Source organism: Tachyglossus aculeatus, chromosome 9 (genome assembly GCF_015852505.1).
Source record: "Tachyglossus aculeatus isolate mTacAcu1 chromosome 9, mTacAcu1.pri, whole genome shotgun sequence".
Taxonomy (NCBI): Eukaryota; Metazoa; Chordata; class Mammalia; order Monotremata; family Tachyglossidae; genus Tachyglossus; species Tachyglossus aculeatus.
In genome coordinates, this window is record NC_052074.1 from 36,709,737 (window position 1) to 36,730,189 (window position 20,453).

At 53.0% G+C, this 20,453-nt stretch overlaps 1 protein-coding gene across 1 annotated transcript; it reads left to right on the forward strand.

Moving 5' to 3' along the window:
* Positions 1-1,949: 1,949 nt before the first annotated feature.
* Positions 1,950-20,406, forward strand: UBXN4 (UBX domain protein 4). Its single transcript, XM_038751470.1, has 13 exons — positions 1,950-2,048; positions 7,947-8,049; positions 10,061-10,089; positions 10,602-10,720; positions 11,672-11,846; positions 13,048-13,156; positions 14,768-14,822; positions 15,891-16,055; positions 17,430-17,557; positions 18,264-18,366; positions 18,603-18,734; positions 19,276-19,484; positions 19,806-20,406. Exons 1-13 carry the CDS (start codon positions 1,967-1,969, stop codon positions 19,942-19,944), a joined length of 1,548 nt encoding a protein of 515 aa, XP_038607398.1. The 5' UTR covers positions 1,950-1,966; the 3' UTR covers positions 19,945-20,406.
* Positions 20,407-20,453: the final 47 nt, after the last annotated feature.

The following is a 20,453-nucleotide window of genomic DNA, read 5'->3' on the forward strand; positions in this document are numbered from 1 at the left end:
ATTGATTCCCAGCCCTGACCTCTCCCTGACTTTCCCATCTCTACCGTAGACAGCACCGTCTCATATCCGTAACCACATTAACCCAGGCTCATCTCATGCAATCCATATATTCGGTGTCACCAGTTCCTGTCAGTTCTACTTTCACGTTGCTAAAATCCCCACTTTTTTCTCCAAACTGTTACCATGCTGAGCCAAGGACTTATTCCATCCTGCCTCGACTCCTGCGTCGGCCTCCTCGTCGACCTCCCTGCTTCCAGTCTCTCCCCACATCTTTTCTTTCAATGGTATCTGTTATGTGTTTATTGTGTGTCAAACACTATGCTAAGCCTTGGGGTAGGTACAAGTTAATTGGACTAGATACTGTCTCTACCCAGCACCGGAGTCACAGGGAGAGTAGGTATCCCCGTTTTAGAGCCGGGGAAACTGAAGCGTGGAGAGGTTAAGTGATTTGCCCAGGGTCACACAGCAACCGACTGGCGGGGAAACTGAAGCGCAGAGAGGTTAAGTGATTTGCCCAGGGTCACACAGCAACCGACTGGCGGGGAAACTGAAGCGCAGAGAGGTTAAGTGATTTGCCCAGGGTCACACAGCAACCGGCTGGCGGGGAAACTGAAGCGCAGAGAGGTTAAGTGATTTGCCCAGGGTCACACAGCAACCGGCTGGCGGGGAAACTGAAGCGCAGAGAAGTTAAGTGATTTGCCCAGGGTCACACAGCAAGCGGCTGGCCGGGCGGAATTAGAAGGGGGGTCCTTCGGTCTCCCGGCCCTATATTGTCTCCGGTAGGCTTTACTGCCCCTCGGCTCCTACTTCACTCGGTTGCCCGGGTCGTCTTTGGAAAAGAGGTTCGGTCCAGCCCCTCACCGCTCCTGGGGCCCTTCCAACTGTCGCCCACCCAGCAGCTCCTCACCATCCCCTTCCTCTCCCCCTCGTCATCCCCCCCATCTTACCTCCTTCCCTTCCCCACAGCACCTGTATATATGTATGTACATATTTATTACTCCATTTATTTATTTAACCTGTCCATGAGAAGCTGCTGTGGCCCAGTGGAAAGGGCCCGGGCTTTGGAGTCAGAGGTCATGGGTTCAAATCCCAGCTCTGCCAACTGTCGGCTGTGTGACTTTGGGCGAGTCACTTAACTTCTCTGTGCCTCAGTGACCTCATCTGTAAAATGGGGATTAAAATTGGGAGCCCCGCGTGGGACAACCTGATCACCCTGTAACTTCCCCAGCGCTTGGAACAGGGCTTTGCACATAGCAAGCGCTTAACAAATACCAACATTATTATTATTATATCTGTTCTATTTTATTTTGTTAGTAGGTTTGGTTTTGTTGTCCGTCTCCCCCTTCCAGACTGTGAGCCCACTGTTGGGTAGGGACCGTCTCTCTATGTTGCCAACTTGGACTTCCGAGGCGCTTAGTCCAGTGCTCTGCACACAGTCAGCTCTCAATAAATACGATTGATTGATCGATCGGCTGATTTCCTATCATCGGGAGGCGGCCTGCCTGTTTTTTCCGCGTCTCTCCCCACCTTCAAAGGCCTCTTCAACTCGGATCTCAGGTTCGGCCGCCCGCCACCTCTGACCCCTGACCCCTGACCCCCGGCGGGGCGGGGCGGGGCGGCTCGTCTCCCTGTCCCCCGCGGGCGCGCGCACGCACGCACGCAGAGGGAGGTGGAGCGCGCCGAGTTGACGTGAGCGCGCACGCAGAGGGAGGACGAGCGCGGTGGAGCGCGCCGAGTTGACGTGCGCGCGCGCGCACGCAGAGGGAGGACGAGCGCGGGGGAGCAAGCCGAGTGGACGTGCGCGCGCGCAGAGGGAGGACGAGCGCGGTGGAGCGCGCCGAGTGGACGTGCGCGCGCGCGCACGCAGAGGGAGGACGAGCGCGGGGGAACGCGCCGAGTGGACGTGCGCGCGCGCGCGCGCGGCCGGCGGTCAGTCGGGCGGACGGGAGGGCGGGTGGACGGGGCGATGCGGTGGTTCCAGGGCGCCATTCCGGCCGCCATTGCGGCGGCCAAGCGGAGCGGCGCGGTCTTCGTCGTGTTCGTGGCAGGTGAGGAGGAGGAGGAGGAGGAGGAGGAGGAGGCGGGGGGACGGGGTGCCCGGGCGCCTCGGGTAAGGCCGCCCTACCGCCCCGGGCGCACGGAAACTTCAGGGGGACGGAGGCAGGCTATATGGCCGGGGGGGGCCGTCCGTCCGTGGGAGTTTCTTGCTCCTGCTCTGCTCAATCAATCAATCAGTCAATCGTATTTATTGAGCGCTTACTTTGTGCATCATCATCATCATCATCGATCGTATTTATTGAGCGCTCACTATGGACTAAGCGCTTGGGAAGTACAAGTTGGCAACATCTAGAGACGGTCCCTACCCAACAGTGGGCTCACAGGCTAAAAGGGGGAGACAGAGAACAAAACCAAACGTACTGACAAAATCAAATAAATAGGATAGATATGTACAAGTAAAATAAATAAATAAATAGAGTAATAAATATGTGCAACCATATATCCATATATACAGGTGCTGTGGGGAGGGGAAGGAGGTAAGGTGGGGGGATGGAGAGGGGGACGAGGGGGAGAGGAAGGAAGGGGCTCAGTCTGGGAAGGCCTGCTGGAGGAGAGGAGTGCAGAGCACTGTACCAAGCGCTTGGGAAGTACAAGTTGGCAACATCATCATCATCATCATCATCAATCGTATTTATTGAGCGCTTACTGTGTGCAGAGCACTGGACTGAGCGCTTGGGAAGTCCAAGTTGGCAACATCTAGAGACGGTCATCATCATCATCGATCGTATTTATGGAGCGCTTACTGTGTGCCGAGCACTGGACTAAGCGCTTGGGATGTACAAGTTGGCAACATCTAGAGACAGTCATCATCGTCATCATCAATCGTATTTATTGAGCGCTTACTGTCTGCAGAGCACTGGACTAAGCGCTTGGGATGTACAAGTTGGCAACATCTAGAGACAGTCCCCTACCCAACAGCGGGCTCACAGTCTAAAAGGGGGAGACGGAGAACAAAACCAAACATACTGACAAAATAAAATAAATAGAATAGATATGTACAAGTAAAATAAATAAGTAAATAGAGTAATAAATATGTACAAACATATATACAGGTGCTGTGGGGAAGGGAAGGAGGTAAGATGGAGAGGGGGACGAGGGGGAGTCCCTACCCAACAGCGGGCTCACAGTCTAAAAGGGGGAGACGGAGAACAAAACCAAACATACTAATAAAATAAATAGAATAGATAGGTACAAGTAAAATAAATAGAGTAATAAATATGTACAAACATTCTATACAGCTGCTGTGGGGAAGGGAAGGAGGTAAGATGGGGGGGATGGAGAGGGGGACGAGGGGGAGTCCCTACCCAACAGCGGGCTCACAGTCTAAAAGGGGGAGACGGAGAACAAAACCAAACACACTAACAAAATAAAATAAATAGAATAGATAGGTACAAGTAAAATAAATAGAGTAATAAATATGTACAAACATATATACAGGTGCTGTGGGGAAGGGAAGGAGGTAAGATGGGGGGGGATGGAGAGGGGGGGCGAGGGGGAGTCCCTACCCAACAGCGGGCTCACAGTCTAAAGGGGGAGACGGAGAACAAAACCAAACATACTAACAAAATAAAATAAATAGAATAGATATGTACAAGTAAAATAAATAGAGTAATAAATACGTACAAACATATATACAGGTGCTGTGGGGAAGGGAAGGAGGTAAGATGGTGGGGGATGGAGAGGGGGACGAGGGGGACAGGAAGGAAGGGGCTCAGTGTGGGAAGGCCTCCTGGAGGAGGTGAGCTCTCAGTAGGGCCTTGAAGGGAGGAAGAGAGCGAGCTTGGCGGATGGGCAGAGGGATTGGGGGCATTCCAGGCCCGGGGGAGGACGTGGGCCGGGGGTCACCCCGGGAGGATTCGGGAAACAGCTGTGTCACCGGGAAGCCCCGTCTGGGGCCCCGGCCGGACCGGACCGAGGGCTTCAGCGGGGGCTCGGCGGCGGGGAGGAGAAGGCCTCTGGCCGGGCAACAAGGCTTCTGGCCGGGCAACAAGGCCTCTGGCCGGGCAACTGGGCCTGCACCGCCCGGGGGCTCTGCCACGGGGCCCCCCGCCACCGGCCCACGGCCTGGCCCCCGTCCGCTTTCTGGTTTCTCCGCTTCGTCCTAAGCGTCCTGCCGCCCAAATCCGGGCCCCGGGCCCTGGGCCCCGGGCCCGCCCCGAGGCCTGCCTAAGGATTTCTGCGCCTTCTCCTGCTTCCCGGCCGGGAGGACGGAGGATCGGCCTTGTAGAAAGCGGAGGGGCCGCCCGAACGGGCCCGCGCCGCGGGCCTAATTTAGGGTCTGAACGGTGTGCCGGGGACCGCAGTCTTAAAGCCGTCCGAGTCTTCCGCCGTACTTTTTTTTTTTTTATTTTGCAATCCTCTTTAACAAGCTGAAGGAACGTGAGAGGTTTGCCGTAGGAAAAGGGAAGTTAAACCGCAGTTTATAGTCGGCGCCACACTCGTTGGAATCGTAGTGTCATCGTAGCAGTGATATGGTGACAGCTGAAGGGGGCTACGGTGTTAGAAGCTCGTGCTATTGCAAAACATTTTATAAATGAAATGGCCCCCGGACTTCCAACTGCTTCTGTTTACTTGCTCTCATCTCAATCCATTTCACGGGAATGCGGTTTACCGGTTTTCCCATGAACCGTGCTCGGGCTGGTGGGAACGTTGACGGTCCAAGTCGTCATTTCGATGATGCCCAGATCGGAAAATCCGACACCGTACTTTTCGTTAATCCTCACCCGCCCCCCAATTATCCCTAAATTTAAAAAAGAAACCTAGAGAGATCTGTTGTTGAAGAGCGTGGTGATGCAATAACCGCATAAATACAGTCAGTTCTCCTAGATCGCGGGGGCCGTGCGTTTACAGAACCTGCGTCAGGGAAAATTTGGCTCAAGAACTCAGCCAGTGTCCGACGCCGGGCGCGTGAGTCCAACGGTGTTTTCTTCCGACACCCCAGCAACTTGTTTCTGCGGACCGCCGGAAGAACGTTCCCAAATTCCAGTGTCGCTTTCCAGCCAAAATGCGTAGTGAAATCAGCTGGCTGTACTAGGAAACCCTAGTGAAAAACCTCAGTAATTACCTTGAAGAGGTAGTAGTTCTTTCATTGGAGAGATTTTGCACAATCACGCACTCAGTAATTTAATGACTGCTGGGAGCATGTGGAATAATACTAATAATTGTGGTGTTTGTTAAGCGTTTACTATATTCCTAGCCCCCCGCCAAGTGCTGAGGTAGACCAGATTGTACACAGTCCTTGGCCCATATGGGGCTCTCAGTCTAAGTACTGTGTATTTACTAGTTTAATCTTCACGGTGTGGTTACCGGCTCTGCTGGATATTGTGTATACAGTGGCAGAGGCAGCATGACTTAGAGGGAGGAACACAGGACTGGGAGTCTGGAGGCCTGAGTCTGAGTCCCAACTCCACCACCGACATACCGTGTGACCGTGGAAAAGTCACTTAACCCTCCTCATCTATAAAAGGGGGATATGAGAGATTGTGAGCCCCATGTGGAACAGGGACCGTTATGCCCCAACTGAGCACCTACCCCAGCACTTAGCATATAGTAAACACTTGATAAATGCCATGAAAAAATACATAAAAATAAAAGAGGGGCTGTTAGGTCTAGCATGTGCCCAGACTGGACCCCCTTAAAGCTGACTTGTGTCACCAAGGAATAGTAGTAGTGGTGGTATATAAATGCTTACTCTACTAAGCTCTGGGAGAGAATATATAGGTGGTTAGTGGGTAGTGGCAACAGGTGAATCAGAGGGAGAAAATCTTGTCCTCCATCCAAAACTTGTGCTGCTTTTGTCCAGAGCCCGGTACTAGGCACTGAGAGTTTTGAAAGAAGTCACCAAGTCCCCAAGCCGGCATTAGGTTCCATTGTGGCACCTCCAGATCTGATGGGGAGATAAGTAATGGAGGGGTGAATTGGGGGCCATCCAAAGACTTTATTGTTTCCCCTTAGCTTAAAAAGTCATTCATTCCTTTGCTCCCTCAGTGATGCCTGTCCTGAAAAACTCATTTTATGCCATCCCAGCTATACAGAAGCACTCTGCATCTGAAAACTCTGCTCAGGCAACTTGTAGGGCACAGGCTGCAGTTGAAAAAGTACACCTGGGTACCTTGAATTGGTTGTTATAAAAGTTTTTCATTTTTTATTTTTTCCCCTAAAATAGTGTCAACACTCATCCCCTCAAATATCATTCAGTAACATTATTGAGCGCTTACTGTGCGCAGAGAATTGGATTAGTTTCTTGGAATAATACAGTAGAGCTGGTAGACCTTATGATCCCTGCCCTCAAGACACCTACAGTTTAACGGGGGAGACCGACACAGTTTAACGGGGGAGACCGTTACAGGAAGGATGAAGCAATAAAGTATAAAAATATCTATGTAAGGAGGATACCTGGGGCAACTAAAATAATTGGTCCCCAGTAATCTGGAAAGGCTTCCTGGAGGATATGGGTTTTCAGCAGCATTTTGAAGAGGGGGGGAAAAACGTGGGTAGGCAAAGCAGGACTAAGCATTTGAGCAGAGGCATGACTTCAGCAGTGGCAGGTAGATGGGGAGTAGAGGCAGCTGGGGATTTGGGTTTGTTTGTTTTTTTAAATGGTATTTGTTAAGCACCTGGTGCCAGGCATTGCACTAAAGCACTGGAGTAGGTACATGCTGATCAGGTTGAACATAGTCCATGTTCCACATGGGCTGCTCCGTCTTAATGCCCATTTTACAGATGAGGTAACTGAGGCACAGAGAAGTTAAGTGATTTGCCCGAGGTCACACAACAGACAAGTGGCAGAGCAGGATTCAAACCCAGATCTTTCTGACTCTCAGGCCCATCCTCTGTCCACTAGGCCACACTGCTTCTGGTTCGTAGCCAGGGCACACTCCAACCTGAGGCTGATATGAGAGGTGGGTAATGGGGTTCAGAGACCCTCGCAAGCTGTTGGCAGCAGAGCCTGAGTAAATTGGGCATCGTTCAAGGCCCAGAAGGCTAGAAAGGATCATGTGGTGCCAGGTTGTGGAGAGGGGATAAAGGGAAATCATAGAGAGCCATCATAATGGGAAGCTAGTGAGTCCAGGTGGAAAGGATAGTCCTGGGGCCATACTTTGGGGCTCCGGGATCCTGGGTGGGGCAACGCCCCACCTACCAGTCAGTCAGCGGTATTTATTGAGCCCTGACTGCATGCTAAGCCCTGAGCGACGACGTAGGAAACTACATCGGAGTTGGTAGACACGATCTTTCCCCACTAGGAGCTTGTAGCGTAAGCGGGGAGACTGAAATTTAAATAGATTACTGATCAAATAATAATAAGAAGAATGGTGGTACTCGTTAAGCGCTTACTGTGTGTCAAGCACTGTTCCAAGTGCTGGGGTAGATACAGGCTAATATGGGAAGTAGTAGAGTGTAACTGGGGTGAGTATCAAAGTGATTAACATGATTTCCAATTTACCCTCCCCAGCATTTAGTACAGTGTGCCGCGCATAGTAGACACTTGGTAAAAACCATTAAATGAATGAATGGTTGAGGGGAAATCAGGCTGTGGCCTGGAATCCACTGAGGCTCTCCAAAAGTAGATAGTGCGTACACCAAAGGCATGTTTTTTTCTGGGAAAAACTCAACAGAGGCATTGAGTTACTGTGATTTGGGTCCTAATTTCTGCCTCGAGAATAAATCTTAAGGGAAAATAACTGTTTACTATATAGTGGGTTTACCAGTGCTTCAGCAAAAAATCTGCATGTGTTCTATCAAGTACCCATTCATCATTGAAGTTGGGGTAGAAAGTCCACCACGGAGGTTACTGTGAATTCTGGCTTTCCGAAGCAGGGCCCTATTTCTAAGCAGCTTGCCGGGTGTGGTGCTCAGTTGTGTGGTAAGAACCTCCATTTCTTTCACAGGTGATGATGAGCAGTCCGTCCAGATGGCTGCAAGGTGGGAAGATGAGAAGGTGGCCGAAGCATCTGCAGACAGTTTTATTGCTATTAAAATTGATACCCAAAGGTTTGATCCCATTTGATACATTTCATATTATTAATAATAATATTAATAATGGTATTTGTTAAGCACTTACTATATGCCAAGCACTGTTCTAAGCACTGGGGGAGATACAAGGTAATCACGTTGTCCCATGTGAGCTCACAGTCTTAATCCACATTTTACAGATGAGGTAACTGAGGCAAAGAGAAGTGAAGTGGCTTGCCCAAGGTCACACAGCAGATAAGTGGCGGAGCCGGGATTAGGAACGGCGTCCTCTGATCCCCAAACCCCTGCTCTTTCCACTAAGCCACGCTGCTTCGCTGCATTTGCTTCTTGGATTTGGCCCAGGTTTTCTGGCAGTAATGCCCTATGAGGGGATGCAGACTTTAGAGCGGGCACAGAATGATTTCCCTTCTGTAATGTTGACCGTCTCTCCCCCTCCCCATCACAGTCACTTCGGTATTGAAAGGCACCCACTGGAAGGCTGGGAGTGGTGTCACATGCTTTGGGAGTGCGGGGGTCAGTGCGGCCTCCCCAGCATCCAGGATGCCCGTTAACTTCAGACTCTCTCCCCGTGACGGATCTTGACATTTAGGCCTGCAGATTCCTCGCCTGCAAAAAAACCTTTATGTCCTGGGTGTAAGGCAGGGGTCTCACCTCAGAATTCGACAGCTACCAGCCCAGGTCTCATCAGTTGGTCCTTTCTTTCTTGGAAAGAGGCCTGTTCACCGAGGGGAAGCTCCAAACTGGGCAGTTTTTGCCAAAGTGAATAATTTTGGAAGGGTATCCGTGCTAAAACGGGCCACTCTCTTTCAGAATGGAGAGGTGAGATGATAGAGCCTAGAGGTCGGCGGGGGTGGGGGCAGAGAGGTGAGATAAAGACCAGAGGAGGGGTAGGGGTGGGGGCGGAGAGGCGAAATCAGGAGGAAGGAGCCTAAACACGAGAGGGGGTTAGGCATGGACAGAGGTTCCCAGGACCCTGGAAAAGCACTCCATATTGGGTGTGCTGGATTAGTTCTTCATTTTTGCATCTGTCCGATTGCGTCCAGCCCTAAATATTCCCAAATGGAAATGCTAGAATAATAAAATTTGGAGAATAAAAAACAAGAACTATGATCTTATTATAGAGGGTACTGGAGATTAAACTGACCACCTTCTAAATTTACACACCCTCTTTTATTTTATGGTATTTGTTAAGCCCTTACTATGTGCCAGGTACTATACTGACCGCTGGGGTAGAAAATAATCGGATTGGACACAGTCCGTGTCCTGCACGGGACTCACCGTCTGAATCCCCATTTTATAAATGATGAATCTGAGGCACAGAGAAGTTAAGTGACTTGCCCAAGGTTACACAGCAAACAGGTGGCAGAGCCGGGACTAGAACCCCAGTCCTCTGACTCCAATTCTCAGGGCCGGGCTCTTTCCAAAAGGCCACGCTGCTTCTCATGATGATGGTGGGGCTGTAGCCAAAACTGTCTAACATTCCCTAGTGCCCCTTCTTAGGCTAACCCCTACTGATGTTCAGTCTCTGATGTCTTCCACAACGCTGCCATGGAAGAGTTTCTCTCTCCTCCCGACACAGAGGCCCAAGGCACTGAGCTTTCCAGTGGGGCTGGGGCGGGGAGTTCTCTTGTTAAAGGCTCCAAAGTCTTCTGTCGTAATCTAGCAGCCAGTTCCTTTCCCTACTGAAATCAGGATTAAGCCTGAGGCTTTGGCTTCTGCTCTGTCCTGTCTGCTACTGGGTGTGGGTCAGGACCCCGAGCCAAGAGCAATTCAGGACTGGCCACCAGACTTAGCCATCGGTTGGAGGGAGGGCAGGGGAGGGCCCCATTCATGTGAAAGTAATACCAAGTCCCCAGGCCAAACTCTTGCTGTAGGAGCTGCCTCTCTGTACTCCCCATGAATTGGCTCATGTGGAGGGATCAGGGGTTTGGAGTGGGGACTTCCGAGTCTCAGTAGCATGCACCCATTAACGCTTTCGCTCTTGGGGAACATTTGCAATAACGCCTGCCTCTTCGGTTTTGTCTTGCAGTGAAGCGTGTCTACAGTTCTCCCAAATCTGTATCCTTTGTGAGGAGAGAGATGCAGTTGGTGTGTGTTTGGCCAACAGGGATGGGCTTTCCCACCCAGCCCTGTTCGTGACAACGATCAGAAGCAGTTAGAGCGAACATAGCTCCGTTCCATCTAGCGCCTCTGTGACCAAGTCCTGCAGGAGAGAGCAAAATGGATTCTTCACCACCCCGCCGCACACTGTGGGAGCCCAGGGAGCCCAGCTGGGGTTTTAGAAGAGCAAGCAGGATGGGCCTGCAAAGGAGAGCAGTGAGTGAGGAGGCCAGAGGGCTGGGCGGAAGGGAAAAGCGTAGCTTTTGTGCAGCCCGTGGGCATTAAGACTCCAGATTGAGTGGGTGGTCTGTTGCCAGGAGCAGGAGAGTCCACACGAGCCAATTGGCAGGCTCAGTCAGGGCCTTCTTCTCCGGCCAGGCAGCTGGCCGGACCTCCGGGTGCGCAGCCAGGTTCCTGAAATCGTCCCCCGCGTCCCAACCCAAGCTGTTTGCCTTTACTCTGGAGAACAGATCCTGTAGTCTGTGTGCCATCCAGTTTCTTCATAGGAGACAGTGGGATCCCATTGGAAGTGATAGCTGGGAGCGTCACAGCGGAGGAGCTTATTAGCAGAATTCACAAAGTCACACAGGTGAGACACCAGAAACCAGAAAACACCATGGCCTGCACTTGTTCATCCTTCCGTCTGCCAAAGCCAGGGGGGGTTGAAAGCCACATGTGTTTCTCAGCCAGCCAGCCAGAGCCATTAAAGCCTTCACAGTCTCATATTTCAGAGGCAGCAAGCCTCATCCCATCCGAGTTGTTTCCTGCCAGGATAGCCCCAGGACCAGCAGCTTTCAGACCTGAACTGGATTGAAGTAGCGGGAGAAGAGGAAAAGAGAGAAGGGATGCAAGGAGGAGGGGAGAAGTGAGGACTATTCAAGGAAGTCTGGCACTGGCAACAGAGCTTGGGGGCTCTGAACCACCATTTGGGTGATGGCTGGGGCACGCTGGCTCTTACAAACCTGCTTCCTCCCACTGAACTTGTCTCCAGGTGATTGTTAACACCAACTGAGCACCTGACAATGTGCCTCTTGCCTCTCCTGGTCAGAGGGGCCAACTCTGTCCCCAGTGCTGACGTGGTTTTGAAAACCCCCTCAAGGTGTTGTAAAACAACAGGTGGCCACACCTCGTTTTTCCCACTCCTGAACTCAATGGGTTTGGTGAGCCTGAGTCCCCGCGCAAGACTCCTTCCCACTCCAGCAAACCCCAAGACCCTGGGCCACCTCAGCTTTTGGTCCTCCGAGTCATTCTTCTCTGGGACAAGGGATGAATGCGTAACTGTGCTGTGTTCAGTTTCAAGAATGATGAAGAGAGAATGATGGAGTCTGGAATGCATTTCCCTCCCCCTAACTGTCCTGTTTCAGAGCTGCCTACCTCGGCTTCGACTGCTTATTGCAGTTTGTTACGTGAAAGGGCCCTTGCCTTCTTCGCCCCCCCACCCTGCTGAGGTGACCTAGGCCTGGTGTCAGCCCCAGTTCGTAAGCTGGAAGTGAGGCACTTTACATTTCCATCTCGTGTCTGCTCATCTGTCTCCCTCCAGATGCACAGACTAAAGAACGATGCGACATTTGCAGCTGACGGCCAACCGCCAGACTCTGTGTCATCCCCGCGTTCTTCTGACGGACCCACCGGCGTGAAGGAAAGCCCGCAAGCCCTGTCTGAAGAGCACTGTGAGCCCTCCACATCTATCACTATCAAACAGGAGGTCTCTCTCAGTAAGTTTTAGCAGCCCCGGTGTCAGGATTGAGGTCGCATCCCACTCTCCAGTCAGTTCTGACTTGGTGAATGGAGCCACTTTGGGGCATTTTTAATACAGCTGTGCAGCAGGGGTCTTGAGGTCTTAGCCAAGTGCATGTGCCTCCACCTCTCTGATTCCCCCCCGCTTGCCAAGCCTGAAGGTCTGCGTCAGGGTCAGAGCTTTGAGCCAGCTTCCTAAAAGTCAGCAGGTGTGCTGATCTTGCTCTGGCATCAACCAGTGTCCCTGGCTGCCAGTCAAGTATCCTGTGGGTAGAGTGGCAGTAAATGGGAGGGCTGAGGAGAAGTGAGGTGGGACAAAACCTGGGGACGCAGCATTGAGGTACCCGGCAGTGGGCCTCATGAGAGCCAGTGACCTCTCCCTCCTGCCTGCGCTTCTCCCCGCCCCACCGCTGGCCATAAAGCGCCCCAGCCCCTTACCCCTGTGTTCAGGGGTATGGGTCCGGATATTGAGGGTTCAGGAGACCAGAACCTCTCCCCATCCACATTTTACTTCATGTTTTCCCTCCTCAATCCAATCTGAGGTCATCCTAGGGAGTTTGATGCCATGTCATCTTGCTGTGGGGCTTCAGTCTGAGCCTCCCTAGAGTGACCTAAAACTAAACAGGCCTCTAGGGATTCTTCTGGGCTGGGGCAGGGACATGACCACTCTGGGTTCGACCAGAGCCTCTGGGCAAGCTGATCCAGTCAGTCAGTCAATTGTATGTAGTCGTTCATTCATTGTCATATTTATTGAGTGCTTACTGTTTGCAGAGCACTGTACTAAGCACTTGGGCTAGTGCAGTACAACATAAACAGGATACATTCCCTGCCCACGAGTTTACAGTGTAGTGTCATCTCTCGATTCAAACTGGCCTTTTGGTGTGTGAATGTAGGGGGCGTGCAGAGGAAGAGGAAGGCCCTTTGGCCCTGCATTCCTCCAAGTGGCCCTTGCTGGCTTCCATCACACCCCTAAATTATGGAGCCCAAGAATGTGCATCTGAGTTTGAAATCTTAGGACAGCAAGGAGAGATGCAGGAGAGGAAGAAACAAGAGAGTTGAGAGACAGGTTGGATGAGCGACCGCAACTCCAACCCCTCAGGACCCTCCAAAGAGTCAGTAGAATGGATTCGTAGCCCCTGCCCTAACTCACTCTCCCTTGTGTCTTTCTGACCATTCCAGGTGGAGACACCTCAGGCCCCGCCAGCCCATCTCAGGAAGCTCACATCCAGTCCCAGGAAAGTGGTATGGGACGCCCGCCCGCAGATGACCTCACAGATAAAGTGGAAAGGTTTGCCCTTTTGAACCATCCCTAAGCCGGACTCACGTTCCTGTCGCTTGATGCGGTTTAATCTCTGAGGGAGCACCTCTGTGCGGTGGGAACTTGGGCCTTGGGGATGGCTTGCATTGCCCCAACAGGAGCTCAAGGGAGTGATGTACCCTGGCCCGTGGATCACAACCCACAGCCTCTGATCTGGGGCAGTTGGCCAGCCTCCCAGTGCTCCCCAGATGTACTGCTCGCCCCTCTTTTTGAAGTTTTTTAAAAATATTTTTATGGTATTAAATGCTTATTGTATGCCAGGCACTGTTCTAAGCGCTGGGGTAGAGACAAGGCATTCAGGTTGGACACAGCCCCTGCCCCACATGGGGCTCAAAGTCTTAATCCCCATTTTACAGATGAGGGAACTGAGGCACAGAGAAGTGAAGTGACTTGCCCAAGGTCACACAGCAGACAAGTGGCAGAGCCAGGACTAGAATCCAGGTGCTTCTGACTCCCAGGCTTGTGCTGTATCCACTAGGCCATGCTGCTTCTAATCCCTGATGTGTCAGAGATTAGCTGGGGCCTGCAGAAGGCTTCTGTCGTGTCTTTTGCCTGGTGATTTATGTACTGTAGTGCTCTCCCAAGCACAAATGCTGTTGGTGCTGAGGATGGGAGTCAGGCAGGAACACACACCCTGAGTGGGCGATGGGGCCTTCACGCTGAAGCCAGAATCCCCTTAGAGGAGTCTGTCTGTCTTACCCTTAGATGCTTGGCACATCACAGAACTCTGTAAAGGGGTGCTTGTAGCAATTGGCCTGTGTGGTATTAAATGTAAAAAAACAATTTCCTTTTGCTATTCTATGGAAGATTATAAAGTGGAGATGTCTTAATAAAAATGTGGGCAGGGAATGTGTATTCCCAACTCTGTATTATAGTCCCCCAAGCACTTAGTAGATTGCTCTGCACATAGTAAGCGCTCAATAAGTGTGACCTGAAGCAACTCACCTAACTTCTCTGTGTGACCCGAAGCAACTCACCTAACTTCTCTGTGCCTCAGATTCCTCATCTGTAAAAGGGGATTAAGACTGTGAGCCCCACAAGGGAAATGGGCTGGATCCAACCTGATTAGCTTAGTATAGTGCTAGGCACATAGTAGAAAGTGCTTGATAAGTACCATTAAAAATAAATAAATAAATGTGATTGATTACTGTTTCCTAATTTGAGGTTTAGAGAGCTAGAGTGTGAGCCTCATGCCAGTAATTTTAGCGCTAAGCAGCCCTAAATCCAGGGATCAGGTTTATGTTGCCCTTTTGGCCGCCTGTCCAGAGGTTCCCTTCTTCTCCGTTCCTGGAAAGTCTGTGACCCATGTAAATCAGAACTCTGAGAACAAACTCAAATTGGTGTGACCTCTACCGAGCATTGATGCCAAACCCATTGTTGATGGGTCAGACCAGAGATCTGGTGGGACCAGTCTGGATCGGTAGTGTTCCGGGGCCTCCAGATCCCTAGGTGACGTGTTGCCACGGCATCCAAGCTTTCTCGGCACTGTGCCCCTTGCCCTTTTTGAGTTGAATGTTATCTTCTCAGATGCATTTTATGTCCTGCACTCTACCTCCCTTAATAATAGTTTCTTTAATGCAGAATAACCAAGAAACTCGAAGAAAGACGAGAAGAGAAGAGGAAAGAGGAAGAACAGGTGAAGTTGATAGCTCAGTGCCTCTCCTTGGGTGGCCTTTTGCTGGAGGTGTGCGAGCACCTGCTTCACACGTGGCTTGCCCCAGGGTGGCAGATGGGTACTGTGCCCATTTCCTTCCTGTATCTGTTCTTCTCTTCCATCTATAGAGCTTGTCACCCTGGGGTGGTGCCGGGGAGCAGGTGGGGGGTCTCCCACGGCACAGCAGCAGGATTGTGCCTTTGGGTTCTCCTCAGCTTCTGGTCTGATTCACCGTGAGCGCATGCCTCCCCTTTCTCTCCTTCCCCCTAAAATGGACAAAGAGTCCCCAAGCCCTTTGAAAACACAAGGGTTGGGATAGTTCTGGCAGCCCTTCCTCTGTCTCTGCCGCCCCTTTCTCTGTTCTTAGAATTGCATTTCCAGCTCCCAGTACAGTGCTCTTCACAAGGTGAGGGTTCACTCAATGCTGTGGACACTGAAACTGGGCAAGATGACTTTTCAGTGTCAGTAGAATCGATTGAATTCCTACTGAGTGTAGAGCAGTGTTCCAGAAGCTGGGGGAACTCACAGGGGTAGCCAAAGATCAGATCCCTGCCCCCTCAGTGAGCTGCTAGGAACAGGCGAGGTTTGGGGGACAGGTGAGTTTAGTTTAGGATGTAATAAAAGTTTTAGATATTTTGCTTTCCTTCCCCCTGTTTATGCCCCCCTTGCGCACCTGGCATGGTGACAAAGGTCAGCTGCCTTCCTCTAGACTATAAGCTCGTTTGTTATATCGTACTTTCCCAAGCGCTCAGTGTACAGTAAGTGCTCAATAAATATAATCGACTGACTGACTTCAGGCACCATGGGCAACTTTTGTGTCGTCGCCCCTTGAGCTTGGAGATGGTGGTGCCCTCCAGCCAGAAACCACTGCCAGCAGGCCTTCAGCGAGGCTGTCCCCAACCAGGTGACCTCTTCCTCACATTTTGACATAAACTGGGCTCAAGCCAGGGCCCGGGGCCGAAATCCCAGCCACCTACCTATCGCTGTCCTTCCACCAAACGCGTTGATGTTGTGCCCAGGGTTCTTGAAATGTCCTTTCTCTGTATTCAGAAGGAGATCCAGAAGGAAATTGATCGAAGGAAGACAGGGAAAGAAATGTTAGACTACAAGAGAAAGCAAGAGGAGGAGTTGACCAAGAGACTGTTGGAAGAGAGGAGCCGAGAGAAGGCAGAGGACAAGGCAGCAAGGGAGCGCATAAAGCGACAGATTGCAATGGTGAGTTTCCCCCGTGCGAATGGCCGGTTCTACTCTCCGTGCCCCCTGGGTCCACTTCTGTCATTGCCTTCAAAATTGGCATTGACTGAGAGCCTAGTGGGCACAGAGCACCCCTACGGATCACACGAGAGGAAAAAGGCCTAGGCCCTGCCCTCGAAGAGCTTACGATCCAATGAGCGGGGAGACGAGCAGACTCTTATGGACTATAAAATCAGAGACGCAAATGGGAAAAGCAAAAGATCCGGGAAGGTGGATGGATCGGCAGAGGCCTCCGGAAGGAGGTGAGGTGGGAGGCCAGCCTCTAGTCTTTAAGCTTCTGTAGACTAGGCTTCCTGTGCCTACCAACTCTGTTGGATTGTACTCTCATAAGTGCTTTGTACAGTACTCTGCACACTGTAAGTGCTTAGTAAATACGATTGATTGGCAGAATACAGTGAGGAGGAAGCTCGATGCTGCCGGCAACGGTGTGAGCAACGGGTTAGAGACGGGACTCAAGTGAGGTCCAGGGCTGCCCAGTAGAGATCATTCCTGGGAAATGGTGCAGATAAAAATCATTAGTTTGGCTTGTGAGATTTCCAATTATTTTTTCCATTAGAAACTGGACAGAGAACTGTACATGTTACCTGAACAAGGAATTTTCAATTTGGGGTAGAGTGATTTTTTTTTCCAAGGCGTTTACGAATAAGAAGGGTATTTATTAATCACCTACAGGAAAATCAGAGCGGAGACTGTGTCCTCCCTGGAACTCACAGTCGGAGAGGGAGATGAGCAGGGGGACCTGAGGCCCAGAGAGGTCACATAACAGTGTAGTCTAGTGGAAAGAGCACAGGGCTCGGAGCCAGAGGTCTGGGTTCTGATCCTGACTCTGCCACCAGCCTGCTGTGAGATCTTGGGCAAGTCACTTCTCTGGGCCTCAGTTTCTTCATCTGTAAGTTGGAGATTCAGAACCTGTTCTCCCTCTCCCTTAGCCTGTGAACCCTGTATGGGACAGAGTCTCTGTCCACCCCAGTTCTTAGTTTAGTGCTTGGCACATAGTAAGCATTTAACAAACACCGCCATTATCATCAGTAGCAGAAATGTGACTAGAACCCAGATCTTCTGACTCCCAGCCCACACGCTGCAGAAGTTATCCAGAGACAAAAAGCCACTTGTAGCGGTGCTGTGGCGGCCAAGCAATAGACCGGTCCCGCAGTGGCCTTGGGACAGAGACTCAGCCCTGCCGATCGTGGCCAGGCAGCCTGTTGGACAGGTAGATGCTGGCAAAAGTGAAGGGCCCAGGACGCAGTGGGCCATATTTCCTGGCAGTCAGGAACTGCGGGGAGGAGAAGAGGAAAGCCCTGTCAAGGAGGGTAACTGCCTTTCACCCTTGTGAAGGATCGCGCTGAGAGAGCAGCTCGCTTCGCCAAGACGAGGGAAGAAGCAGAAGCTGCCAAAGCCGCTGCTCTTCAGGCCCGACAGGCCGAGATGGAAGCTAAGAAAGAGCCGCGACCACGGGAGCGAAGGTAAGTCCACCCGACACAGAAACGTCTGAGTTGGTTGGGGGCCGTGGGTAGGGCAGAAGGAGCAGTGGATGGGGCTTGGTCTGGCCGTGATGCAGCCGAGCCTGTTGGCGGAGGAAATGCAGAGGCCTCGGTCAACGAGGAGCACACTCACTGAGCTGGCCCCGAGCTGGACGCACAGAGAGGGTCCCGCTGAAGGGCAGCAATCTGGGTCGGCCATCTGCATCTGGCCCTAGGAGACCCTGCAGACCCCATTCCCCGGTCCCCACCCACACAGCATAGGTGCAGCTCATGACCAGAGTATACAAGGCTCACCTTAGGGGTTGACGCGGTAGTGGCCGAGCCCCGGTTCCTAAGAGGGCTGAGGCGACTTCTAAGAGTTCAGCTTCTCTCCAGATGGCTTTGTCGTGCCCTCTGTCCCCCACTCCAAGTTGAATCTCACCGGACCCAGGCCGGGAGGATGACTGGGGAGACGGTTGAGGGCCCAGCATTTCCCCCGCTCCCCAGTGACCATGGGCAGAAAGGACTGAGCAGGGGCGCACCAGCCGTTGCCCTGTCTGTTGGTCACTGGGGGTTGGGGCTCAGTGTACCGGCCACGCAGATGCCACAGCTGTCTTGCTGCCAAGTCCCGTTTCCTTCAGCACCCAGCCACCCCATGGCTCCTCAGGGGACGATGCATGCACTGACCGTCCCGAACGTTCTTCCTCAGCACTGTCGCGAGGATTCAGTTCCGCCTTCCTGATGGGTCTTCCTTCACTAACCAGTTCCCCGCCACGGTACCTCTCGAAGACGTACGGCAGTTTGCCGCCCAGGTACGGCAACGTCCAGTGAGTCCAGCACCAGGACTCTGCGATTCAGCATTTGGTTGGGGGAGGTGGAGGAGGCTGTCATATCTGGGTGGGTGGTGCCCAGCAAAACCTGTGAGCACCTCAGCATCACTGGGGCAACATGTCTTCCGGGCTCGGTGGCCCAGGGACTCCCGGTTCGGGTCCCTGTGGCTCCTGAGGACCGACCGGCCCGCAGCCTGACAGCTGCGCTTGCGTTGCAGGCGGTGGGCACCACTTACGGCAACTTCTCACTGGCCACAGTGTTCCCGCGGAGGGAGTTCACCCAGGAGGATTATGGGAGGAACCTTTCAGACCTGGAGCTGGCTCCGAGTGCTTCTGTGGTGCTGGTGCCGGTAAGCCAACCGTTAGCCTGTGGGGACTGTTCAGAGCTGGGGCGGTGGCTTGACCTGGGCAGGTGGTGAAAGCCAGACGACCCCAAGCCCTCACCTGAGCCCAGAGGTCCATTCATCGTCCTGCCGCCTGGCCTGGAGTGGCAGAGTAGACATGCTGGCTGGTTAGGGCCCTGGCAGTCCTGGATGAGGGTTTAAGTCTTCTCGTTGCACGTTGTCAAAGCAGCGGTCTGCCGCCGTAGCCCGGAAAGAGGCCGACTCCGAGACAGCGCTCGCGCTTATGTGGGCGGCTTCTACAAAAGACTTCAAGTTTCATCTCACTCTGTTGCAGGGCCCTCCGCCTTCGTGGTGGAAACTTGGGAACTGCTGGGAATCAGAGCCCTTGTGAGCCCCCCGTCAGTGGCTGCAGGGGTTGGCCTTGCAGGCACAGTGGGCTGCCTCACTCTTCCGGCCGCAGGTCCTCCGGCGAAGAGAGCGAGACAGGCCGACGTCGGCGTTGTCGTAGACTCCCTCCAACCTCCCTGCCCGGTTTGCTTGTTTTCAGGCCGGGAGGACTGCTGTAGCTGCCTCCACATCCTCGGGAGGAGACCTGTGGGCGTTCCTGGGGACAATACTCTACCCACTCATCGCGGTGTGGCGGATCATCAGCAACTTTCTCTTTGCCAGTCCTCCCCCTGCCCAGGCCGCGGCCAGACCGGCACCCCAGATGGCGGCACCATCAACCCCTGCCGTGGCCAGCGGCTCAGACCCCAGGTACCCAGCCCCGGGGGCTTCCAGCTCTCTCCCTGCCGGACAGCGGGAGACGCCAGCCTCACCTTTCCCCAGTTGCTGCCGACTGGGCACCATCTGGAGCAGGGGTGGGCGCAGTGGCCTCTGGAAAGTGTCTCGGCCAGGTTCTCGGGCCGAGCACCCCGAGAATCAAGGGCCGAGGGATTTGGCCAGCAGCCCCGATCTTCCGCTGGCCCCGGGGAGCAAGGGGTCAGGGAGGAAGGAGGGCAAGCAGGGACGGGCCCGAAACAGCTGTGGCTGCTCCTGCCTGGTGGTGACCCAAGTCTTGCCTCTCGGCCCTCCCAGGGAAGCGGTGCGCAGGCGAGTGCCGGACAAGCACGGGGAGGACTTCAAGAAGGAGGGAAAGGTCTACAGGCTGAGGACGCAGGACGACGGCGAGGATGAAAACAACACATGGAACGGAAATTCCACCCAGCAAATGTAGGTTCCCCGCCAGCTGCCTGCCATAAGCCCTGTGCCTCCTCCTGTTTTAACTCAACTTCACCAGCAGCGCGGCTGGCTGCTGAGGCCTGGTGGGGTTGACCCCCGGCCGCCTTGGCCTGCTGCCGTGGGGATCGCCCCTCCCGACTCGGGCCTGAGCTCGGCTCACTGCCCACAAGGGGTGGCCAACGGAGGCAAGCAGCCACGCCTTCCTCCCCCGGCAGCTTACAGTCCTGTGTTTCGCCCCTTCTAGCCCAGCCCTAGACAGGCTCCCACCCAAAGCCATGGGCCTCTGCCAAGCAACAGGTCCTAGTCGACTGGTGGCAACTGCCTCCTCCCTAGCCAAGGCAGATGGTCATTTTGTTTAACTCTTCCTCTATCGCCTCTGCAACTGCAAGCAAAATCTTGTAGTTTTTAATCAGTTATTCAGAAACAAAATAAAAAAATCTTTTCCACAACGATCAAATGGGTGTGAAGGTCCCCCGAGGCCTAAGGTGAAATCGGGGCTGGCAC

Excerpts from the sequence above, each read along its gene's own strand:
- UBXN4 (XM_038751470.1), top strand. The coding sequence starts at position 1,967 with ATGCGGTGGTTCCAGGGCGCCATTCCGGCCGCCATTGCGGCGGCCAAG. Across the intron at positions 14,823-15,890 it reads AGAGGAAAGAGGAAGAACAG|AAGGAGATCCAGAAGGAAAT; the intron begins GTGAAGTTGATA and ends CTCTGTATTCAG. Across the intron at positions 16,056-17,429 it reads TAAAGCGACAGATTGCAATG|GATCGCGCTGAGAGAGCAGC; the intron begins GTGAGTTTCCCC and ends ACCCTTGTGAAG.